General features: G+C 34.4%; 1 protein-coding gene across 1 annotated transcript in view; it reads left to right on the forward strand.

The window, feature by feature from the left end:
• LOC149782420 (uncharacterized) overlaps nucleotides 1-27,853 on the forward strand; it is a 162,688-nt gene that overhangs the window by 52,113 nt on the left and 82,722 nt on the right. Inside the window, exons 5-8 of the mRNA XM_089935136.1 lie at nucleotides 2,133-2,465; nucleotides 12,975-13,253; nucleotides 14,015-14,344; nucleotides 22,754-23,035. Of these exons, the coding sequence (XP_089791262.1) occupies nucleotides 2,133-2,465; nucleotides 12,975-13,253; nucleotides 14,015-14,344; nucleotides 22,754-23,035 (1,224 nt within the window). The remainder of the gene's footprint in view (nucleotides 1-2,132; nucleotides 2,466-12,974; nucleotides 13,254-14,014; nucleotides 14,345-22,753; nucleotides 23,036-27,853) is intronic.

Here is a 27,853-nt window from a genome sequence, read left to right on the forward strand (position 1 = left end):
AGACTAGTTCTCCAATGAAGCATATACATGTAGTTCCTCCAGTTCCAGCTCTAGCAAACTGAAGACCTCACAAAAAAACCTGTCTGCCTGGATCCCATTAGGATCCAAGTTGTTTCATTGTCTGAGTTGGTGGAAAAATTAGGACAGGTTTCTAACTGGAGATCCAGTTCATACTCAGTGATTTCACTCCAAATATCTAGAAATCCAGGCTGTTTTTGTTAGACTTCTAGGGTGCATCAGCTGCGTAAGACATTGCTTCATCATGGTTACTACAGACAACACATCAGCTGCAGTACCTCACATGTCTCTTTATTTTGAAGTTTGGTACCTCCTCCATTTAACAGCCTCAGAGGAGATCACTCTGACAGTACAACATTCCAGGCAGGAGGAATGTTCTAACAAACAGCTTGTCCAATAAGGGTTTTAGTTGTCCTAAAAAATCATCTCTAGACCAGTTGACAGAAAGGGCACTTTTTCATCTGTAGGAAAGCCAGAGATAGACTTATATGTAATGAACCTGATCAACAAATTCCACTTTATGTCTCTGGTGCCAGACCAGTTCTAAGGCATGACTGCAGAGATGTCTAGAGTCAGAAGTAGAATCAACACTACTCCTACACAACTCCACCATTCAGAATAATCCCTGTAGTTTTTCATGGTATCCTCTGGCAGTTATGGTCCAAGAGATTATGATTCAACAATCTTTTTGTCCTATTGGTTGATGATCCCAAGAAATTAACAGTGCTTCCCAGATATCTCCCATATCTGCTGTTGCTCATGCACAGCACCAGTCAAATCATCTGCCTTCATTACCTGTCTAACATGAAACGTTCAATCCGGAAAGACCAGTTTTCAGGCAAGCAGGTTTAGGCTAGAAGTGCAGTTATCCTCCAAAGTTTATGCTAATGTGTTGAAAATTTTCTGTAATTAGTGCTGTAGGAAATGCATTAAGCCTGTCTTTCCCTACTTTAACTGCAGTTACTGATTTTCTTATTTTCCTTTTGAAGTACAATATTTCTTAGCATCCACCATAAAGGGCTATAGAGGAAGAGACCTCTTAACACTGTTGAGTTCTCTTTGCCGTCTTCATTAGGATTGGACCCACATCTCATAGGACTGATCAGGTACTGTGAGCACCAAGTAAACCTTCATATCCTTGGCATTTTAGTGGAGCTTCCTTCAAGAACATTACTCTTAAAATAATCTTCCTCATCTCCCTTTCATTGGCGAGAGGAAAAAGGTTGTTTATGTTTCAGTGGTAACTGATTTCTTTTCCAACCAGGGTACCTTCCACATGTTCTGTTTCTGTGAAATCTTCAGTCTCAGTCTGTGCTGATGATAGCTATACAAAGCTAGAACTTTATGTTTCTTATTTAAAATTGAGAGAACAGAGAAAAAAATTATAACTGTCAATTCTTTTGTTTTGAAAGATATTTATGATTTTGTAGCGGTCACCATCTCAGTATACTGCTTGAACTATTAAAAGAGCTTATTATTCTCTTGCTGGGAGAGGTCTTTCTTTCATGTAAGTCATGAGGTCATAGCTAATGCTGTATCTTCAGCATTTTTTAGTCATTCCTCTTTGACTGATGTCATGTAAGTGATCTTCTGGTGTTCCCACTCGACCCTCTTGTCATTTTACCTTCATTCAGTGGTGTAAAGCGCCAATGCTGTTCTTGTTTATTTAGTTGCATTGTTAATATGTACAGCATGTGGCCTTATTTAAGTTCCCATTTTTTAACATAATTAGACTTTTGAGGTAAATTACAGTTATTATCTTGTATAAGTACAGTTAAATGTTAACATTTTGAAGAATATGAGTTTGAGATTAAATATCTTTAAATACATTATCAAATATACTTCTAAATTATTAACTGTTAAATTGCCTTCTATAGAATTCATAATAAGAATTTAAACTTTAAACAGATGCCTGAAAATCTTCCTGCTTTTCTTTTGGGTGTACCTTAAGTGCTTAGTACTCAGATATGCAAATTTTTTTAAAATAATTATTTCTGATGCTTTAAAATATTTTTATACATTTTTTTAGAAGCCACTTGAATGTTTCATAGTGGGAACTTACTTATGGCATGTTACTGTATTTGAGATACAAACAAAATTGTATTTTTTTTCAGTGAATTTGACGTTCATAAGATTGAAGGATGTGGCTGGCACTGAACTTCTTGGCTTGGTAGAAGTTGTCCAAGGGACTCAAGTTACCTTTGTTTGTATAACCTCTGTAAGCCGTCCTACTGCTAATGTAAACTGGTACATTGGAGACACACAGATCAATGATGGTATCACAAGCAGTAATATAACAGGTGATTATGGAATGCAGTATGTAGAGAGCAGGCTCACCTTCATCCCAAGTGACATGGAACACCACAACAAAAGGATGTACTGTCAGGCTTACTCATACAATAGCTCTATCTTTGTTACATCATCTAAAGCTCTGTTATTTGTAAAAGGTAAGAAAATATACTTTTATGTCACAAAAAGGGAGTAATCTGTTGTTCATTCTGTATTTTGAGCGTGTGTTAACAGCTATTGGCTATTTAACTTTTTCATTATTTATAAATTGAAATAATACCTCACTGTTTCAAATAATACAATCTCAGCACATAATGATAATTCAGTTATCATTTGGTATGAATTTTCATGGATTTTTCAAACAGAAGATTTATAATTGGTTTGGTTATAAAATATGTGATTTGTAGTAATTGAGAATCCATGACATTTTGTACCCCATGAAAACTGAACTGATGTTAAATTACTCTCTCACTGTGTATCACTCTTTTTATGATATCCTTGGGGGTGGATATTTGGGATCAAAATGTACATGTTGGACAGTTTTAATCTTCACTGTATCCAACTTACACGCACTCTCATGAGTGCAAGTACTCACACTACTTTCATGATTTTTGTTAGAGTTATTGCAGCTTTTGTCTTGTAGCTGAATGCACAGTACAACATAATCTCAGTGCAACTACTTCTATGGTTTTTAATGTATTGCCATCAAACTTGATAATTATACCAGTCATCAGCTAATGCTGTGCATATCAACAAATCACTCTGCTTCCAAAACTTTATTTGAGTTATTGACTTTTTTCCAGTCTCATAATGCAGTTTATGGTATGATCTCATTAATGCACCCAGTCCCGTTGTTTGTGATGGAAAATTGGTAAACATTATGGTCATCATCTGAAGATGTGCATATGAAAATATCACTGTGCACTTGTGATTAATTTTAGGGTTATTGTTCTCTTTCAGCTTTAAACATGATGTAGTGTTTGACAAGATCTTGTGAACACAACTAGTCTAACTTGCCAGGAAATTGTATAAAAGTTATGATCATCATTTGTAACATTTGTCTCGTTAATCATATTGATGTTTTGTTGTATTTGTTATTTTAATCCCAGTTCTTGGAATAGTTTTGATTATCTGTGGCCAGTTTAATTGATTTTAATGGTTTTTAGGATATCGCTAGCTGAGCAGTGCTTCTTTGGTTTCATCCTTCTAGTAACCACTGTCAGTATAATTATCTGCTATCCTTCGGATGTTTTGATACATTATTGAATTTATATTTTCCCTTCAACATTCACTAGTGCCTCAACCTGTTGGCACATATGGACATATACATCCAGTATGGGATACTCAGAACTCCAGGCATGCATGCATAGCAAGTGTATGCATGATGATAATAATAATAATAATAATAATAAAGACTTTATTTAGGGAAGGTAACTCAGTTAGTTACAGAACTAATCTACCTTGAGGCCTTCTATATGTTATGTACAATATATACAGTATATACAACATGATGTGAAGAGTCTGGCTTGACACTAGATAATTAAGCAATTCTTAAATTCAAAGTATCAAGCCTGGAACACATTCACAAGCATCAGTGAAAACATAAACATATATAAAATATAAAATATAATCCTGCATTGAAAAATTCAACTATGAAAATGATGCAAAATTACAAAAAAAGCAGATGGTAATTTTTGTACTAGAACTGTTCAATTTTCTAAAGATTTCATCCATTTAAGACATTGATTGTGAAAAGATGAAATGCTAGGAGCCTGCCTTATGTCACTGGGAATGTTGTTCCATACCAGTGGATCAGTATATTGAAAACTTTTTTTAAGCAATTCCTTATTTGGCCTTGGTATAATGTAATTTTTCTTCTTATATACTTTAAATTTGGAGTGCCATCAGCATCTCTTTGATGAAAGATATTGCTTAGATAGACAGGAATGTCTTTTCTGGATACTTTATACATCAATTTGGCCTTTCTAAGAAATATTCTTTCATGTATTGTTAAAACCTTTATATTATTTTTGCATCCTGAAAATTTTATATACATTGATCTAGTATTAAATGGCAAGTCCTCTTTTGGAGTCTTAAAAGTGTTGTTATGTTTGTATTAGAGGTATTACCCCAAATTACATTACAGTAGTCCAGATATGGCTGAATATAACTTTTATAAAAGATGACCCTATACTGAAGAGGAATGTATGTTTTGATTTTCCTCAGTACCCATAGATAAGAATTGACCTTTTATAAATATGTTTAATGTGAATAGACCAAGTAAGATTGTTATCCATGAACACACCAAGAACGCTATACTTGAGAGGTCATATTGAGGCTCACATTGTCAAATAGAACCTGGAGTGTGTCGCTATCTAGAATTGCTCGTTTTTGTTGTGTTGTAACTAGTAAGGCTTTCGTTTTTTTCTGCATTTATGATCATACTGTTTTCCTTGCACCATACTTGAAGTCTGTTGAGAGCATCTTTTAAGTTATTTTCAAGTACTGTTTGGTTTTACCAATCTCAGACAGTGTAGTATCATAAGCAAAGAGGTCAGTGGAAGAAATTGAAGTTCCAATCGTAAGAGGTAAATCGTTGATAAATAGTATGAATAAGAGAGGCCCAAGGATAGAGCCTTGTGGTACTCCACACTTAGTATTTTTACTTTCAGAAAGTTGACCATTTAAAGATACTTTTTGCACTCTATCAGTTAAGTAAGAAGTAAACCAGTTTAGGGAGCTTAGGGAGTTTTCACTGCATTGATAGATTTTTAGTTTTTCAAGCAAATTTTCATGGTTTACAAGATCAAAACCTTTACGAAAATCATCCATAATAGTGCCTACCATTTTCTCCATGATCTAATGCTTTCAGCCATTTATCAATCAAACATACAGGTGCAGTTTCACACGAGTGATTCTGTCAAAAGCCAGACTGATTATCATAGATAAGATCATAAGTGTTAAAATAGTTGAGAAAAGAATCATGTATATGTTTTTCTTGTAATTTTGAGAGACAAGGAAGGATAGAGATTGGTCTGTAGTTATTTACATCATCTTATGTGCCTGTTTTATGTAATGATATAACGTTGGCAGCTTTCCATGTTTGTGGGAATTTATTAGATCTGATACTTTCATTGCAAATGAAAGCTATACTCTCTACAATTGCAGGTGCAGCTACCTTTAGTAGCCTTGGTCCAGTCATATCAAGTCCTGTAGCTTTACAATCATCCATTTTTTAAATATATTTCAACACAAATTTGGGACTCATTTCAGGAATGTCAAACTTTATATTGTTTGGTAGTTTTTTTAGCACAAAAATGTTTGAGTTCCAGATGATCAGATATGTTGCCCCATTTTTTGTTTGTGGTCCAACTTGGTTTGAGGCTTGATGGATAGTTGCCAGGCATATTGACTGGAAGGAGGTATTACTTCTTCCTCTTCTTTTCAGGGGGACTCCATTCATTCAGCAATATATATGGCACCTCCTGGTGTATGGAAGTTGGCTGCTTCTGTGATTGCACTTCCTAGTGTACAGATGTCACCTGACTCAATGAAATAGCACTTCCTGGTGTATTAAAGACATCGCATCAGTCACAGCATGCCTCAGATGCCAAATAGGTATTCATGTCTCTTTATCTCTGCATGGAAGATTAGAACCTCCTCCTTTTTGACAGCCTTGGAGGAGATTACTCTTAAAGTCTGTCACATTCCTGGGAAGGGAAATCTTCTGATGTGCAGTTTGGCCAGACTTGTTCACAAGGAAAATGTAGAACAAGCTTCCTCAGTCTGTCTCCCTAGTGCCAGACATAAGGACATGGGTGATGGACATCTTCAGTTTGAAGTGAGATATATTGCACATCTAGACATTACTACATTTCCATATATTTTCTAAGATTCTTTGCAGAATCTTGGCTCATCTTATGGTCATAGTGATCAGGTTAAATAATCCTCTTAACCTGTTGGTCAAAGATCCACTAAAATGAGAGGTAAGGTGAGATCTGCTGTCATGGTATGCAGGATCCATCATATCCTTCAACATAGACCAGTTCTTTTTAGCAAGGTTGCCAGATGCATTGCTTAAACTAGTAGACAGTTGACCTCCAAGGCTTATGATTTCATGTTGAGAATGGCCTGTAATTATTGCAGGATGAAATACAGTGATACTATCTGGCCCTTGCCCCCTTTGACTGAAGATGCAGATTTCTGTTTGAAGAAAAAGATTGTTCAGTATCCACCATTAAAGGCAATAGAACAGTCCATCTCCAATACATTTATGTTCTGTATGGGTTCCGCTTTGGTGTTGGACCCACAGCTTTAAAAACTAATCAAATACGTTGGGTCCATGAGACCAGTCTCTTGCTCATTAATGCCAGAATCTAAACGCATTACAAACCTTTGTGTGAAGCTTCCTTCAAGAATCTTACCTTTTAAACAGTCTTCCTCTTCATCATAGCATTGGCATGGAAAATAGTTATTTATATTTTAGTCTGTCTTTGCCAACTAAGGTTTATAACCAGCTAATTTCCAGAGCTCCTATTCCTATTGTGTCCCCAGTATCTGTTGTATCTGTGCTGGAGATGATCAAGATAGACTCCTTTGTCGATTTAGAGCTTTACATTGATCTGTCTATATCAAAAGGAAAAAGAAAGGGTTTTAATCATTGTTATCTCCCTTTGAAAAGCACTTCTAATATTGAAAATTTGTTGTTGCTACTCCTTACTGGAAATTCATATTGACATAGGGTTTTGCACGAGAAGACTTGTTGTGATTTTTAATTAGTCCTGGACAAAAATTGTGCCCCTAAGACATAAAATATGGCCAAAACAGTGACCACCTTGAAAATCTTGTTATTGTACTCAGCTTAATGAACATTTCATCATGTGGTTTTCACTACAATGTCTACTTTGTCCCAGATGAAAATTGAGTTCATCTTAGGTCCTATATGGCCACCATTGCAGCATTATTGAAACTCGTTTTTGTTACATCTAAATGGAAAGTTATGTCGATGTGAGGATTTGATGAGAAGAATTTTTGTGATGTCTAGTTGGTCTTAAATGAAAATGATGCCAATCTGACATCCAATATGGCAACTACAGCAGTCATCTTGAAAATCTTGTTATTGTTACTCAATCTGACTTTAAAGTCATATAAGCATGGGGTTTTCACTGGAAGACTTCTTATGTCTAGTTGGACCTAAGTGAAAATTGTCCTATCTGACATATTATGTGGCTGTTACAGTGACCATCATGAAAGTATTTGTTGTTGCTACTCTTAGTTTGATTTTCATATTAAAATGGGATTTTCACCAATAGACGTTTTGTGATACCTAGTCAAATCTAAATGAAAATTGTGCTGATCTGTGTGACATCATGGCCAGCAGGATTTCTGTCTTGAAACTCTTCTTATTGATATGCCTCAATGAAAAGCATTATAATTATACTATTAACAAAAATAATGATAATGATAGTGGACTTGTGTCAAATCTTTAGAAGCGTATGGGTGGATTATAATATCAGAGAACACAAAAAACATATTTACAATGACAAGATTACAAAAACAAACACCATGACATTACAAAACAAAAACATGCAAAAGAATAATTAGGGAAGTTAACATTATTACTAAGTCTTTAGTTCTGTTCTTGTAGTCAGAATATTTGAGTTTTAAGAGCTCTTCTGAATTAAATCTCTGGCCATTTTGTTCCATGTAGCTGGGCCATGGTACACACAAAAATATTGCCTATATGACTTCAGAATGCAAGTGTAAGAAGAGGAGTGTAAGTTTCTAGACATGGATGAGGTGAGATAGGTATATTGGACAATGTAATATCATGAGCAGATTTTGTGTTTGTTTCTGGAACAAACAGGTAGCCAGAAAAGCATACAGAGTGGGGGTGGGGGTGGTGGTGGTGGCTTTGCTCAGTTCTCAATTTGTTGAATTTTCTGTAGTAGATACTACAACAATCCAGACAGAATTGAATTACAATTGTCCGGCCTTGAAAGGATTAAGGAAAATACAAATCTTTTAGTGGCATCAACATAACAAAAATTGGTAATTGAGCAGATGCCTCTCAGCTCCAATTATGTTGCTGTATTGAGTGTGTATTGACTGCGTGAATGTAATGTTATTATTGCTGATCCTTATCATTTGAGGTAAAGGATATGAATGAGAAAGTCTTTGCTTGGTGATCAGTTTTATCATCAATCATCTTCAGCTTGTTACTTGCCATCCATGACTTCACATCAGAAATGCACCTCTATACCATGGGTGGTAGCCTCAACTTAAATTCGGCAGCTAGATTGGTATGTTTTAGTGTTGTCAGTGTACAATTGGTGAGACACTAAATGTCAATCTATGACACTTGAGACTAAGTATGACTTGAACTATAAAGCTGTATTGTGAATACCAAATACATGCTGGAGATGTTGAAGTAATATATCATGGTCTGTTTTGTCAAATGCTACTGGCAGGTCAAGGAGAATGAGGACTGATTTTTCCACTATCCAAAGCAGAGAGATGGCCGTTAACTGCTCTCTGAAGGGCATTTCATTTAAGTCGTTCAATATTGTTTTTTTCTGAGTTTATCATGGTATAAACTGTCAATTTCCCTATCACACAGCAAATAATGCCCAATAGGCATTATGTAAGCTGTGTGAGTCGGCAACTGAAAGTTTATAACATGATAATCTCAAAAAAAAATAAACTCTTATGATTGCAATAATTTATAATTTTATTACTTTTATTTAAAATAATTTATTGTTATTTCCTTTTTTAAAGGAAATTTTGTATCAGTTTTAGAACCCATCTAAGTGTATGAATTCCTGTTGAGACATCTGCTACATAGCTATTTAAAGAACGAGAATTCTCCATCTGCAGCGTAATAGCTATGTCAATATCAAACAATTATACCAATGGTAATGGATCTAAGGTTTTGAAAATTCCACAGTATGGTCTTAAACTTGTATCTAAATTGACATATATTTTCTAGAAGTTCAAGATTGAAAGTAAAGGATGTGTTGTTTTGTTTGACATACGAATGACTCTTGGATTCGATGCTATCATAAGTTCATTGTGACTTGTGAATCATTATTGTTCAGATATGTGATTAACCACTTTTCATGTCTTTAAATCTATTTTTGTGTGGATTAACAGTTTAGGTTACCTTCATGAGCTACTTACAAATAGAATTAAGACTATCAGTAAATGGTTATAGTCAAACAGTGCATGACATCAACATTGACAGTTATGATAGGTAGTGTAGCTGATTTCGCATGCACCCAAAAATGTAACTATCAAAGTTAGCCTCTTACAAGACTGTGAATCCAATTGTTATAATGTTAGTCTTTGAACACTACTCCTCCCAATAGCCCAATGTTCTGGGCGGATTTTGAGTTTCCCAGCTTTTCTTTTCCAAATTTAATCAAATAAAGAATTATTTATTTTCAGAAAAACAGCAAACATGAGTATAATAACTAATTTCTGTCAAATCAGTTTATTAAATTTTCTTAATAAAATATAGACCCACCATTTTTATTTCTTTATAAAGGCATGCAATGTGAATGCCTTTGAGTTAGTTACTTTGCACACGACTATTTATAGAAGTTAGTATAAAGTAGTTCTCTGTACAGTTTATACAGAAATAAACACAGTTGGGTCTGATCATATGATTATATTCTGACCAATGGAGATCTTCCCTTCATTTATCAACTGATGCAACTGCAATTATTATATGGTGAGGGTGATTGCTAATAAGACTATATGAATTCAGATGATATGCAAGTTGGGATAAAACAACTTTTTCTAAGATGTTTGACATGAAGAGGAGGTTAGAAACAGGATGGTTGTTTTTTAAATCATTAGGGTTCAAGAGTCAGTTTCTTGAATATAGGTTTTCAGTGGCAGTTCTGAAAAATGATGGGAATTCCCCAGATAAGAGAGAAGTATTGGTAACATCAGTTAGTTATTGAATCAGCTAACTGACTGTTTGAGGTTCAAAATGTGAATAAATTCTAGGAGTTTTGATGTGTATGGGTTTCCAGGACATTCAAAATGAAAGTTGAAGACTCCAAAAATAATCAACTTACCACCTGCTGAATTTGCATACTCCAGGAGGTTAGAAACTGCTCCAAAAAGAGAGGTTCAGTCAACTTGTTTTTTTTACACTAGGAGTGAAGTAGAGGCAGAAAAAATGGACTGACCTTTGTTCCATTGTGAGTGAGGTTTGAATCACTTCAAAAAATGTTTGTTTGAAATTGAAAGTTGTACTGTTAGTAAAGATGGTGAATTATGGAGTTCTTTGTGACAAAGCAATTCCACCTTCACTATGATCAATAAATAATGCATCACTCACTTTGGTTAAATTTTATTTGCTATGTTTACGTTTTCAACTGTCCTGGTGAAACAATTACCAATCTAGATGATGATATGCATCTCTCTTAGCACTATACCTTTACTGCAAAAAAGTGTGACTGTGACCTACATTTGACATTTTATTGGCTCTGGTTATGTTGTTCCAAATTTGGTAAAGACATACCCATATCACAATATTAGCTCAACACTCTTATCACAATGTTAGGTTACTGTGACCAGAATTTCAAACTTGACTAATTTAGTGTAAAGTTTGTGATTCAAGTTTATTTCTTCATCTTTGTTCATGCTAGAATCATCAGACTGAATGACTATGCATCTCTGTTAGTACTACATATAAAAAATGAAGGCCACTGTGACTGACATTTCACATTTTGCTGTCATAGGTTATATTTTGCAATTAGCTCTTAAACCAAATAGATATTTTGTGCATCACATAAATATGTTTTTATCCAAAATCATGGAAGTTGGTGAGAGAATGCATATTGATTTGTACTACACCGTCAGGATCACGTAAGTCACTGTGACCTATAATTCTTGCTTCACTGACATTTGTAAAAAAGATTGTTTCAAGCTCTGTTCATGCAGAATCATCAGTCTGTATGATCATAGACATCTCTGTTCATACTATACCCTTACCACAAAGAAATGTTACTGTGGCCTACATTTCACATTTTACTGGCTTTGTTGAAGTCTTTTGCATTAGTTCATGACAGAATATATATTTTTTGCAGCCTGTACTGTTGATTTATACTGGTATATTCTACAACTTTATCACAAAAGTAGGTCACTGACTAATATTTTACTATTGACTGATTTTGGATAATGTTTGTTTTAAACTTATTTCTCAAGCTCTATTTTTCCCTAGAATCATCAAACTTGATGATTGTATGCACATCAGTTAGTACTGAACATGTTAAAATACACAGTAATTATTGATATCTTCATATAATGTGCATTGTTATACTCTCCTCAAGGGAGAATAGTCCTTGACTAATGAGTCAATTATTATTATTATTGTTATAATTATTATTACACACCTTTCCTGCAAAGGAAGGCCACTCTGCTTACATTTTGCATTTGACAGAATTAAGTTCAGTTTCTGCATTTTGCTCATACCAAATAGGCTTTTAGTTTACAAACTGTAAATACCGTGTTATACTTGGATTCATGGAGGTTGGGGAGAGGATGCATCTTGATGAATTCTGCAACTTCATTTCAAAAGTAGGTCATTATAACATGTTTTTAACAGGTTACTGTATTTGATTAAATTTCTGTTTAAAGTTTATATCTAAAGCTTTTTTCATGCTAGAGTCATCTTGATTGCATGCATCTCTATTAGTAAGACAGTTTTACCAGAAAACTGTACGATGGAACAGAGATGAATAATAATAAATCCCTCACACTAAGCAAATATAATACAACTATTACAAGGACTGACTCAGATGTATTGTCAATTTAAAGAATCAAGAGACAAATGACTAATATTTATTCATGGTTTCTAAAGAGTAACATAAATATGGTAAATATAAATATTGACTCTTTTTTAAATAATGTATCAAAATGGCACAATTATTTATACATTGATGTTGTAGTGAATGGTTTCACACCTATTTAAGTTTATATTGTTATAATCTTGAATGAAGTTTATTATTCATTGAAGATTATACCTTTATCTTTGGAGGGAATATTATGAAACTATTGCATAAAAATATCTCACAGAGGGTTTTGTTCTTGACTACTAACAACATGAGGCTGCAGACTAAATTTTCAACTATTAAGTTATTTAAGATTGAGACCACCAATCAGTCTTTTAAATTGGTTTAAATTGCTTTTGAAATAATAACTTGTCACTTAACACCCAACATATCAATTGTGCATTTGCTAATCATGAGGTGGCATTGATTTTTTATGCTGATACTTCAAGACATGAAAACAATGACCGATCTCATCCTGCCCAACCCCTACTAATTGACACATCACATTCTCAGCACCAACACTTGCAAAAATTCATCGTCTATAGTGTGCTTGATATTCATTTATTATTTTGGCACAATGAATATTATATTTTGTAATTAATGTGCTAATATACATTGAAGACACATTAACTAATATCCATTTTATTTATATAGCATTTATAGGGTAATCAAAGGTCAAAAGTAATTCCATTTGACTGCAAGCGTATACTGTGCCAGCATAGAGGTTTGAAGTGAAATTTTCAGATGACATATGACATGTTTTACTGAAGTAACTTTTGACATTTGTGTAAAAAGTTCGATTTATGTACTAAACCTTTCCAGTGAATGTAACGAAAGCAGAGTTACAACAGTCCAACCACACAGTTGCAGATACACTCAGTGTGACCTCTTGGGAACCAGTGACCTTGATGTGTGTGACAGGATTCAGTCGCCCTGCTCCCACTATAAACTGGTACATAGAATCTCAGTGGAAAGGTAATGGAACCAGTCTGACCTATAGCCCTAATAATGGAGACCACAATAAGATCATCTGCTGCAGCGCTTACAACATTGACTCAAGTAGACCCGTATCTTCCAGTAAACCTAGACTTTATGTGAAAGGTAAGTATTCATTGTTGCATGAGTTGATTGAATGAATAAAATGAAATGTTGAGTGAATGCAAATAAGACCCTGACAGAATAGTTATATTAATGTGTACTCAACTGAAGAGAAAGAAATATTTAACCTGCAACATTTATCTGTATCAAAAATGCATCATGAATACATTATTTGGGAACATTATTATGTTTCATCTAGCCCAGCTTGCTTCCTTCCAAAATAACAATTCTGAACTTGTCCATTTCAACTTATCAACAATTGCTATAGACTTGACTTCCATTTTGCCAGCTATGTCCATTTGTCAGATCCAAACTCATTACTAAATTACTATGATTTCTTGAGAATAACGATATTTATGAAAACATTTACTTTTCTTCAAAAGTTATAAACCTGGCTTTGTTGACAGCTAAATGGACAAAATCATGTAGTATGTAATGACAAATAGAGATAATAAAGTACACACTGAAAAAACTTAGGTAATATAAATAATTTGGATGAAAGTTCTTATAAAATTCAGGAAGTTCACCAAAATAATAACATGTATGAAAATATCCACATATGATAACAAGTCTATTAGACCAAATTAGACCAATCTGTGTGTTATTTATAACATGAACTTGCTATTTTCTTTCCTTCTTTAGCATTCTGAGAAAATATAGCCATGGTATTCATTTATTCAAGGATCCGTGGAAGCTGCTGTTATGTCACAATAATCATTTCTTACTGCACCAAGCTGCCATTGTATGTTTACTTCCACTTACAGTATCAGTCACAGCAATGACACTTGAAAATTCAACGACTGGGACATTTGTGTTCTATGATGGATTTTCACAAACGTTGAAGTGTACCAGTAGTCCATCACGACCAGTACCTACAATTAGATGGATGCTAGAATCACAAACAGGAACAGTCCAGCTCACTGACAACATCACTAATTCTGATGTCACTGATGTTGATGGCCTCTATGTGCGGACTAGTGAGATAACCATCACCCTAAAAAAGGAAAACAGAAATCAGAAAATCTTCTGCATTGGAAATATTGATGGTCAGCAGATTGCTGTTGTGTCAAGCAATGTTACAGTAGATGTATTTTGTAAGTAATCATGACATTGCAGTTAATTACAAAGTTACAATAGATGTATGGTGTAAGTAATCATGACATTGTAGTTAACTGCAAAGTTACAATAGATGTATGGTGTAAGTAATCATGACATTGCAGTTAATTGCAAAGTTACAATAGATGTATGGTGTAAGTAATCATGACATTGTAGTTAACTGCAAAGTTACAATAGATGCATGGTGTAAGTAATCATGACATTGTAGTTAACTGCAAAGTTACAATAGATGTATGGTGTAGGTAATCATGACAGTTGTTCATTGCAAAGTTACTATAGCTGTTTGTTGTAAGTAATCATGACATAATTGTTAATTGCAAAGTCACAATAGATGCATTGTGTTAGTGATCATGACATAGATGTTAATTGCAAAGTTACAATAGATGTTTCATTTAAGTAATCATGACATTGTAGTTAATTACAAAGCTATGATAGATGTAAGGTGTTAGTAATCATGATTGTGTTACTTGCAAAGTTACAATAGATGTGTGGTTTAAGTAATCGGGACATTGTAGTTAATTGCAAAGTTACAATAGATGTATGGTGTAAGTAATCATGACATTGAAGTTAATTTCAAAGTTACAATTGATGTGTGGTGTAAGTAATCATGACATAGCTGTTAATTGCAAAGTCACAATAGATGTATTGTGTTAGTGATCATGACATAGTTGTTAATTGCAAAGTTACAATAGATGTGTCATGTACGTAATCATGATATTGTAGTTAATTGCAAAGTCACAATAGGTGTATGGTGTAAGTAATCATTACATTGCAATTAATGTGCAACGTTACAATAGATATCACCGCTCTGGTGTCCTAGTGGTTAGAGCGTCTGCCTCAGATGCAGGAGGTCCCTGGTTCAAACCCTAGCCGAGTCATACCAGAGACTGATAAAAATGGTTCTAACATACTAACAGTTTCCTCACTAGGCCCTAGGCATTAAGAGGTTAGAGTTAGGACTGGTCAGCCTGGTGTTAAGATAATGTGACTGGGTGGGATGATGCCCCAGTGCTAGACATCACTATAGAACTGCCACACTGCAGACATCATAGCCATATGCCTGAAAGGTTGTTAAAGCTGCATGAAAAATCCAAATTACACACACACACACACACACACACACACAATAGATGTTTGGCTTGAGTCATCATGACATTCTAGTTAATTGCAGAGTGACAATGGAAGTAATAGCTAAATCCATCTAGAATAATACAATAAAATGCTTAGGTGAATTTATCTCTGTTCCACTGGTAGCCACGACTATTTTTCTAAATATGCTTGTTACAAAATAAGGACACCTTTACATGTCATTCAACTTCAGTTTTCATAACCTTCTAACCCATATCTAGGTAACTCATCAAAGTCTGTCAGCACTTATCTAAATCCCAGCTGTTGTGTAACCTCTCTAGTCTTCCAAAGCATAAACAATGGCATGAATTTTTAAAAAATCTGTTATTTCTGAGCATACGTTGCTCGTAATCTGTGTATGAATATTGTTCTATGCTTAACTCTGAAGGTGCAATATACATAGCTAGCTTTGGCAGCTTAAATATGTTGAGAAACTGATCTTTGTGACTGTTATGTACAATTTTCCAGAGCTCACAAATATTATCATTTGGATACATCTATTCCAAAATAGGATTTTTCACTAAAATAAACTTTGTTGACTCACTGGTTTACTGGCTCCTTTTTTATCACTCCCCCTTTATTTCTTTGACAAAGAGAGAGATCTGCCTCAGTATAAAATGCTGCCAGCATCTCTCCTTAAACTGTACTTAGGGAACAAATTTGGAAATTCTTGTTTTTTTTGCAGATATATTTAACCAGCAAATGAAGCGGTGGCCTGAAATGTTAAATAAAACTCTCTGTCAGGTAGTTTGTTTTGAAAGTATTTTTGTTTTCTTGTCATCAATGAGAATAGCATATAAATATATGACAACTATATATCTGTAATCTGCATACTGGAAATACAACCAGGAATGTCTGATAACAACCATTCATGACATGCTTGAAGACCCCAGATGTATAATTCACGCAGTTTTACACCGTGACAGCAGCACTGTTTAAGCACTTGACATATCAATTAATGAATTTTGTTCAAAATTTCTCTATGGCTTTGCCAGTACTTCCTGTTTGTCAAGCGGGGAATAATTAATTTCTGATTGGTGTGTTTTAGTTTAGCCTGGACTGGAACAAACATGAACCAATGAGAATTCAATGTAACATTTGACAGTGTGACACACTGGTAATATAGCTTTAAAATCAATCAAAGTAGTTCATCATAGTAACTTCACGTAATAGTGGTTATTAAATGATGAGTAAAGTATTCATTATACCTGTGGAACAAGTTTGGAATGTATAGTATATGCTGAATTTGCAGCTAAGTTAAGATAATTAGCATGGAATGGGGGGGGGGCGCAAATTACGAAACAAGGTCACTTTGTTTTAATTTATAGATGATGGGCGAGTATTCTCAATATTCATTTTCCTTTTTACTAATTAAAATGAATGCCTGTGACTGCAGATGCTGTTTCACAGGAATTCTAATTTTAAATAATAATAAGGCACAGTAATAATAATTATTCATGATTGGTGAAAACTAACATATCTTGCATATAGTAGGTATGGTTTGTATCAATTCTCTGTCTCTTGGATGCATTAATATATAGTGATGTATTGTTTCACCCTATTAAAAGAATTGCTATCACAAGTCAGTTTTTTAAGGGATGGTCATAATGGCATGTGTTTTCTCACCTGCAGCCGGTCCTAACTGAAACTGATTGCAATGTGGCCTCCCAGATTTTAGCAGAACTTTTGAAACCTACTTATCCAAATGAATACTCATGCTGATATTGTTTTCATTTTCTTTTAATTACTTTTTATTGAAATATATAGTTCTTCATGTATTAAAATGATGTTGATCCAAAATTGATGCCCTGATGGCCATCCTGAAAGTCCTTATATATCTACGTCTGATGAATGGAAATTCATAACAACATGGGGTTTTCATTATAGCAATAAATAGTTAGTTCTAATGAAAATGATTATCTAACCTCCAAAGCCAGAAATTTTGTGAATACTGCACTTCTTACATAAACGGTGACCTTGACAAGGGATTTTCATTAAAAGACACTACTTGCAATATTTAATTGGTTCTGATTAAAAATTGGTACGCATCCGACCAACATTGATGAAGGAGTTTTGTAAACCAGACCTTATTGACCTTGGGGTAAAGTCAAAGGTCATTGCTTGCACTTTTACTTTTGTACTTAAGTAACCTTATGAACACAGTGACATAGACAAGTAACTTTTGACCAGAATTTGTATTTAGTTGCATTCCAAAGAACATGTTAAGAGTCATCACCATAAAAATGCATATTAGCTTTTAGTGGTACTTGTCTAAAAGTATGATGACATAAACAAGTATAAATCGATTTTTATATTTTAACCCACTTTGTTGATATATCTGAAAAATACTGTTTTTATTCTTCTTTAAAATATTGTTTCAAGATGTAAGCAAACTTAGACAAGTTATGTGGTCTTCTATTCATGATATCAGATGTAAGGTTAGAGTCACATTATATAATTTTGTACTATACTTCGGGTATCTTGTTAACATTAACTCAAATATAAGGAATTAATTTTGTTATCAGATTTGGTATTTTGGAGTTTCTCAAGAATTTTGGAGATGCTTTTAGTACTCAGCAGTTAAAAAGAAGTTGTCTGATATTGGATGCTTGGACATTTATTTTGTCTAGTAGAGCATTAATCTTTTTGAGGGAATCTTGTGAGAAGTGTCAGAGGGAATTTGAAAAAGTTACTAAGTTTCATTCTGTGAATTTGTGATTTACTTTTACTAAACAGAATCAATGTATATTCTACACAAATCACATCTTTACATCCTGCTTTGTGAACAGAATTTAATAGCCAAGAAATCATAATTTGATTTGCAGTGAACATGGCCATTATTTTGTGAATTATTACCACTCCTGGTCATACACTAGAAGAGCTTAAGGGGTAGTTTATTGTCTATCATCATCGATCTGTCCATTAACACAAGTTTCTTATTGCTAATCCTTCTAAACTACTTTGATGATTGACATAAAAGTATGCAAGCACCTTGATTTCTTGGTCCAGTTCATCCTAAATTAAATTTTGGTCTCTACTGCTGCAATCTTGAAATCTTGTTTTTCGCTATTCCCAGACATGATTTTCCTCCATTTTAAAGCGGACTTCCACTTTTCTCCTTACTTGAAGCGGATTTTTCTTGATATAATCCATTTTTAATCTGGGTTTTTAAAAGCGGTCTATCCAGTCCCATTCCACAATGATCTTTGTAAATTATAGTTATAATAGTTAGCACACGACTCTTGTAAGAAGTATTCTGATTGGTCAAAGGATTAAATTCATCCAGTGAATCTTCGTGTAATGGAAACTGATGGCAACGGAAAGAAGAAGCATTCTTGCAAAACACAGTGTCACAAGTTGTTGAGAGAGACCATAATACGAAAAATTTAGATAAAGGTTTAAAAAACATATGGAAATTGGAATGGCTGGAGTGAAAAGTTGACAGACATTTAGTTGGTCAGTTTATAAGAAAACTGAATTCTAGAGGTTGAACATTTTGTGACCTCTGCAATTAAGATCTGAATTACAGTAATCGCAGTTGGAAGAGTTTAGAACAGCACCTACAAAAGAAGCTGCATACAGAAAAATTGAAGCTAAAAAGGCATCTGGAAAAAGTGCAGTTAATTGCTATAAGAAGAAACATTTCTTGCATAAGAGAACAGATGTAGCCCTCTGCCAGAATATGTGCACTGCATGACACCAATACAACCACCATCTTGAAAGGAAAAAGGCTGTCGTGGAGAAGGAAAAGAAATGATTGCACAATGAGCCAAAAAAGTCAGTGGTGACAAAAAGGAAGGCTAAAGAAATCTTTGCCAAAGTCGCAAAAAGAGTTCAACTGGCATATCAGCAGGTTGTGTCCATTGAGGAAAAGACAAGTGAATGTATGGTTTTATCAGTATGTAGTTGATGTACTTGGGTGTTTATTTTACAGATTTGGTATGAAAAGAGAGAAGTATAATATATTTGCTGCAAAAATTTATGAATTATTGTGACTTAATTACGATGTGAACACTGATATGAACATGAAATAACTTCAGTATCAATAGTATCAATAGTATTATAGAACAAATTCATGTGACAATAAATATTGTGAAATTATTGAAGTCAAGTTGAATATTTTTGGTAATTTTATAATCATAAGTTGCACCAGGAGCAGTTTTTGTGAGTGTAAAATGCCCCTCGATACACAAAGTGTTTTCACCATAAGACTTATTTTGATGTCCAGCTGGTCCTAAATGAAATGGTACCAGCCTGACATTTAATGTTGTCACAACAGTGGTTATCGTAAAAATCTTATCACTACTCTTCCTGAATGGATAGTCGTATCATCATGGGCTTTTCACTGACTTGCTTCTAAATGAAATGAGGCTGATCTAATGTCTACTATGGCTTCTGCAACAGCTGTCCTGAAAATCTTATTATCGTAAACAAATAGACATGTTGACATGAGTTTTTCACCCGAAGACTTCTATGATGCCTACTTGGTCCTAAATGGATCTGATTTCCAATATGGCCACCATGATGGCTCTCTATAAAACCTTTTTATTGCTACTCTTCCTGAACAGAAAGTCATATTGACATGAGGTTTTCACCAGAAAACTTTTAATAATGTATAATGTGTCCTAACTGAAATGGTTCAGACATCCATATATCCAACACAGTGGACATCTTGCAGATATTGTCATCTCAACATCTCCTGAATGCAGGATCATGTAATTTTGGGGTTTTCACTAAAAACTTTTTAGATGGTCCTAAATGTAAGTCACTCTGATCTGATGTCCATTATTGAAAATTGGGTCCCAAGTTAAATGGTGTCATCTGCATAGTCTGTATATGATGTCATCTTGTTATTGCTACTACTCCTGGATGGATGGCCATATCAACATCAACTTTTACTTAAAGACTTTGTATGATGTCTAGTTGTTCTTAAAGGAAAATGATGCTGCCCAGACATTCATTGTTGCCATCTTGACAATCCTATTATCATGTCTCCTGAATGAATAATATTATAAATTTAGGGTTTTCACAGAAAGACATCTTATTATGTCTAGTTGGTCATAAATGAAAATGATACCAATCTGACTTCCAATATGACCATTACTAATTGCATTTAAAAAATCTTAGTATTGCAAATTATAGTTGACTAGTCATATTGATATTGATATACCCAAAGAATTTTTATTATAGTTTAATTGGTCCTAAATGAAAAGTTTCACATTAGATATCCAATATGGCCACTATATAAGCCATCTTTAAAATCTTGTTATTCTTACATCTGCAGAATAGAGTCAAGTCAACATGGCTTTTTCTGCAGGAGACATTTTATAATGTTTTATTGGTCCTAAATGAAGAGCATTAGTCTCCTCAGTGGACTCTTGGTGATTTATTTTATCTTCTTGCATGATGCACGTTTCAACAATTGCTTTTTTTTACAGCACTACATTACGAGTTATTATTATACTGCTAATTCTTTTCATGGCACTAGTCCAAGGATAATATTTCCTCATCCACTTAGTAATCGGAACTCTAAAACAAAAATCAATTCTTTGTTCACTTTATTCATGTTCAGAGTATTATGCTTCTTTTCCTTGTATGTTGATAGAAATGGTGTTGAAATCATTCATGCATGAAACTAATTTGGCAACTATAGCTACATGTTGGGAGGGTGGTGAGAAAATTCAAGAACTTCAGTCTTGTGCATCATTCACATTGTTGAGGTGAATGATCTATAACAGCATTACTGTGCTCTTATTACGCATCCTGTTTCTTTATTCCAAGCAAATTCTGTTATCCCATTTCATTTGAATAGTTCTTTTTTCCTTTGTTGTATTTGGTTTATTTCTTTTTATAGCTGGTGGGGGTGTTGAGGCATCCAAATACCTCAAGGTGTTGATGTTGGGAATTGGAAGTAGCATGTATTATCAGACATTGCAGAAGAGTCTCTATTTTGAGCTACAAGCATCTAGCCCTTGCAGTTAACAAGAATCATCATTCTTCTCGTAATACCCAGATTCATGATTCAGAAACAGTTTACTGGGTTTTTTTAGTTTGGTTTTTTTATATTTCTTTTATTATCATACAAAAAATAAAATCTGTCAGTTAAAATTTACTCACTATGCCTACAAATATTTCTGGCCAGATCGACTGGCTAACCACTTTTTGCCCCAGTCAACTGTGAAGACTACATTGTCGCCATCATGAAAACTTGTTCTAAATGGATTGTCATGGCTACATGGGATTTTCACTACAAGGCCTATGTTGTCTGGTTGATCCTAAACAAAAGAAAAACAATGCTGCTCTAAAAGCAATCATTGGCCATTATGACATTGTGTGTATACTTTCCTTGAATAGTTTTAGTGACATCGGGTTTTCCCTGGAATATATCTGTTTGTTTTAAATGAAAAAAGTGCTAATCAGACCTCCAGTTACAGGATCATGGTGGCCACCTTCTGACTTGTGTTGTCATTACTTCTGAATTGATTTTATAGAATTTTACCAAAAACTTAAGATGACCTTTTGATCCTGAATAAAAGTGCTGTTGATTCTTGCTGATCACTGGCAACCATCTTGAAAATATTTTATCACTGCTTCTTTGTAAGAGATGAATTTGCGCTAAAATATTTCTCATTATGCTAAGTTCGTTCTAAATGAAAATGATGCCAGTATGAACTTCCATGATGTGACAGATTTGTAAAAGCTACTTCAGATCTTCTAATCGGATAACCATGTTGACATACAAAATACTTTTTTTTTTAATGCCGCTTTCTTGTAGTGAATATTTTTTCTATTAATTTAATATGAAGAATATCTTGAATGATGCTACTTTTCCCACCAAAAGTATTAGTTATAGATTTCATCAAACTTGGTATATTGATTGATGATGACACTGAGACAAGTTTAGATGCTATTAGAAAGAATTTTTAAAGAATTTTGTACTGGACGTAGAGGTTATGTGAACATGCTCACTTAGACATAAAAGAAAATATTTTTTTTATACCAAATTTGGTATGTTGGAGTTTCTCAAGAATATAAGAGATTATTGGAATTCTCATTAGTTAAAAAGAGTTACAAAAGGCCTGACTTGCATTCCTGGAAATTCTTCTTGGCCAGTAAAGCATCAGTTCTGTCAAGAGCCTCTTGTTTACTAATGTACTTTATGCGTAAGAGAAAATAAAATAAGCTACATGTACAAATACCATGTATACAGTATGACAATTCTAGGTTATACATTATATTGACTGTTTTAACTTTATCAGACCAGCCAAACAAACCAGAGGTACAAGAATATGGGGCTCATTTTCCATGGCTTGAGAATCAGAATGGAACCTTGATATGTAGTAGCACTGACTATGGTAATCCGACTGCTAATGTCAACTGGATCAGTAACAGAGGAATCACAAATGCCAATGGACACTTTGTTATAATGGGACTTATGTGGAGTGACCACAGAAAAATGATATCATGTGAGCTGGTCAACAGGTACACCATAGACAAGGATGTGCATGCTGTGTCAGAGCCAATAAACCTTAATGTTGAATGTAAGTACATAGAGGTCTATAGAGTGAAAAACTCAGTTTGATGTGATTAATTCTGTTATTGCATGTAGGTATCATATATGCATTATTTTAAGGGTTCCTGTGACAAAGAAATTACTTGTCTTGCATGTGAATAGCAGGGCAGGTGTTGCTTTTCCAACAAGCTTTCACTAGCAGTCTGTTTTAATGACCATTCAGGTGGCCTTGTGGTTAGGTCATCCACCTCAGATGCAGGAGGACACAGGTTCGAACCCTAGCCATGTCATCCCAAAGACTTATGAAAAAAATGGTACTAACAGCTACCTCGCTAGGTGCTTAGCATTAAGAGGTTTAGTGTTAGGACTGGTTGGCCTGGTGTCAGGATAATGTGTCTGGATGGGACATTATGCTGCAGACATCACTATAAAACTGCCACACTGCAGACATAGTAGCAGTATGACTAAAAAATTGTTACGGCTACATTACTGTATTTGCCGTATATGTTGGGATACCGAATTTGTTGGGATAGCTTAAATTTATTTATTTTATTTTAAAACTAATTTTTGTGCATTGCATGTTCTGAAACACATGTTTGTTTTCAAGTCGTAAGTTGTGGGACACTGTTTAAATCATTAAAAAATTATGTCAGAAAATGCACTCAACGTAAATTGTATTAGAGAAAACTTTTTTTTTTACAAAATGCTGTGAGTGTTGTTTGTTTACACTTTTCTTCCTTTTCTTAGGTTTGCTAAGAACAAGAGCTCAGGTAAGAATGAACCCTTGAAAACGAGTTCAGCTTTTTCTGTTCTAATTTATGCTTCAACAGAGATTTAAAAAAAATTAAATGTCAAAGTTTATTTGCTGTTTCAACAGTTATTTATACAAATTTTGTGTATAAAGTAAAGCCTGTCTTCAGAGACCACTGCTAGGAGAGACCACCTGTCTTGAGAGACCAGGTTCTCCATGTACAGATTTATTGATTATATAGTGTTATGTACTGTTATGAGAGAGCACCTGTCATAAGAGGCCATCCACTTTTGGCAGAAGGGGTGACCTTTCAAGACAGGTTCCACTGTATTGCATTTATAACATGACCCCGTCTCTGCATAAATCAAATTTTCAGTATAAAAAAAAAAAAAAGATATAAGTGAGCATATATGGTATGCTTGCTGCATGCTAAGTTTTCTTTTCATTATGTCTTCTGTATTGCAAATAGACACATACCATTAACTGCTGCCAACTCAGAACCATAACTCTTGTTGACTTTAACAATACCTGTCTGGGAATCTCAGTTTCATTAGCCTGGTAACCAGGCAGGCACGCAACTAATATTTAAAACAGACTCTCTGTATGTGTGTGCTTTGGATTTATTTACTGTATTTACTGAATTAGTTTGGACACGCAAAAATTATTTATTTTTTCTGTGCCCCAGAACTTATGGTGAATATTTTTTAACCTACAGCGTGTGCCCCAAGACTTACTAAATGAAATAAATTGGCCAAACCATATGTTATAGTAAAATAGATAAATAAAATGCTTATTAGATAATAAATTGATAGAGACTATCCTGGTACTGTTATCATTTATTCTTTTCGCCAATATTAGCATTTTATTGAAGAAAAAATATATCCAGGAACTCCGTATAAGAAGCACATGCATCCATAGTGTTATAACTTTCATCAGACAACACAACACATTGATCATTGATGTGAATATTGAGAAATGAATCATGCTTGGTTGTCCTCAAAAGTTGAATGTTATGAGAATGAAAACTGGATCCTGCAAAATCACATACAAATGAGGGAAAGAGAGGGAGAATTATCAACCACATTGCTTGAAAGCACCTGCCATTCTAGCATGACATGGTGTAAGGTACAAAATAACCAAGAGTGTATTATATCCAGTGAAACATTATGGCAATATCTTAAAAACAAAAATCATTATTAGAAATACATTCACTGTGACTACAAATGACAGTCTTTCTGGTTCCATATTAACCCTTTAACTACTTCAGCTGTTGTGCAGTTTCACTACTGCTGAGTGTTATGTCAGTTACTGAGACTACTGAGGCTGGTTTCTATTCTGAATACTAGAGCATCATCAAGGCTGACTACAGAAACTGACAGTGAAAACATGGTTATATTTATATTCATTATTTCATTAGTTTTTGTTGGATTTAAGTGAAATAAAAAAAACAGCTTACCTTGTATAGTGTCTGTTATTCATATATTTCCACTTGATATACTCCTACATCCCATCATACAAGAAATCCCAGTCATGTAAATCCAGTATTTACATATGTACACATACAAACATGAATGAAATACACACTCTAATTACAAAGCTGAGACGTACCTCTTAAAACAGTCATTATCCACACAAAAATGATGGTGTATATTCCAAGATATGCCCACATCTCCGTGATGCTGATTTCATACCATTTCAGGTCTTGCTTTTGATCCCCCATTTTCTTGGCATAATCGTTTGTTTCTTTCACAAGCATTTACACCAGACATTCAGGAAAAAACTTGAGAAAAAAATCTTTCTCATTGCTTAGTGGTCCAAGCTTGATTGTTGAATCAACATGAGGATCAAAATCATTGATCTTGAACATGGCAAGGTCATAACTCCATTCTGCAAGTGGGACTATATCTGCCTCATCATCCGATTAAAAATCACTTGCATCTGGTGTTGAAATGGGACTAACATCAATATATGATCCATTTTCTAAGAATGATCCATTAAACTCTTTACTATCACTTGCGCTGAAATAAAGGCTGGTATATAGCATGTGTTCTTATGCAGGTCCAGCCTACATGGATGATGGTTTTTATAGATTATTTGTTGTTGTTTTTGTTTTGTGTTTTTTAATAGTTATTTTTAGGTGTTGTCTAATGTTGTAAAGTGCTTGGAACTTCTAAGGATTAGACGATATGCAAAGTCATTAATATTATTATTATTATTATTATTATTATTATTTTTATTATTATTATTATTATTATTATTATTATTATTATTATTATTATATGTCTACAGGGCAGGCTGGGGTGCCCACCATCTTCTATTGTTCATGGATACTATTACATTGTTGCATCCTTGGGACCATCAGTCTCTTAGAGATGAAGGCCATAGTGAATGCATTTGATTGATGGCATGAGATGCTTTATGGAAAGGGCATGCTCATTCTTTCTGAAGACCTCAGCACTTAAGTGAATTATCTCAAAGATCCACAGACGTTTACCAACTGGTTTGGGATTTCTCAGGTGGTATCATTTATGACAACTCAATGTTCTAACATTAGGCAGACAAATGTATTGGCAGGCCCATTGCCCCAATGGAGTCAACCAATCTGAGCTAAATGAATGAATTATGCCTCGTTATTCATTCAGATCTGTACCTGCAATGGTTGACCACTCGTGAATCTATTAGCGACATGTTGATTGCTCCCAACCTTTCTCTCCCTAGTCTCAAGGCCTGGACAGTTGACACTCATTCCATATATTGGAATGGTCTGGATGCATACACATATCCTCAAGTAGCTCTAAGCAAGCTCTCAAGGGTAAGCACCTGTCAGAACAAGTCATGGACTCACCACATTGAAAACATAATGGAATGGCATGATTTTCTCACAGTGGTGTGATCAGAAACACATCAGACAAAAGCGATATTTATTCATTGGCACGTTTAGGTGAAGAAGCTGGCACCTATTATGATACGATTACAGTTCCACAATCTCACATTTATTTTCATGTAGCAGAGACTGTAGGACAAAACAAAGACATCTCCAGCCTTCTGCAATCCTTGACTTGTCATGACCAAAGACTTTAGCCCTTTTACCAAAAGGGAATCAATCACAGAGTGGGACATGTTTGAATAAAACACCATTGAATTTGCTATTGAGAACATTGCTGGTTCACATCTTGTATGAGTCTAGCGCTCCAATGTAACTTTTCCCATATGGACATTATATATATTTAGTATGGGATTGAAAACAGAGGCTTCTTCTCTTGTTTACCGCTCAGAATCTTTTTTCCCAAAGGTTTAGTTTGATTTGGTGGAATCTGAAGCAGCAGTGTAAGAGGTTACCTTCTCGGGTCATTCAGTTGCTTTTCAAGGATACAGCCATATGGCTTCTGCTGGATTTGCAGGGTGGGATTTTTCCTGAATGACTTGTCTTGGTATAATGAGTCATAACTCCAGCTTATATTTCAAGAGAGTTGAAACTGACTCACATACTTCAGGAAACTAGAAATGGGCCTTCTCCAGGGTAAAGGGTTGTAACTGCCTAAACCTCTTTGCTATTCACCCTTAGGTATTATGATTGGGTAACATGTATGAAGAAGAAACCAGTTTCTGAAGTAATTTTTAAAAAAATACTTATTTGATGATAAACATGGAATACACTTCTAACATAACTGCAGATGCACCCTACTGACAGAGCATGCATTCTACTCTGGTTGTAACTGAAGAATGGACATGATTGGGCACCAGTCAATATATGAAAGGGGAGATCACTCCTGTCTGACTCCCTTCTATATGGGTAGACACTGCTTTTGTGTAGCTAAAATTTAAGTTGGGGGAGCTGGTTTTGCAAGATAGTGGTCATATTATTGTGTTTGTGAGAGCGAAAGAGTAGTAATAACTGATATATAACCTTAAAATGCATCCAGAAGGATAGTTCAGTGCAGACTGCATGATAATAGTTTCTGAAACTGAGTTCATATGATTTGGACAGTATTTATCTTTCTAACAGAAGGGTCATATGAAGTAGTGCAAAAGGGCTTTTCATTTGAATCATATTGGAATAAAGTAATTTCCCAAACCAAAATTGCAAGCTTATTT

The sequence above is a fragment of the Sinohyriopsis cumingii genome, chromosome 15, assembly GCF_028554795.1.
Source record: "Sinohyriopsis cumingii isolate HCF-2022 chromosome 15, ASM2855479v2, whole genome shotgun sequence".
NCBI classification, from domain to species: domain Eukaryota; kingdom Metazoa; phylum Mollusca; class Bivalvia; order Unionida; family Unionidae; genus Sinohyriopsis; species Sinohyriopsis cumingii.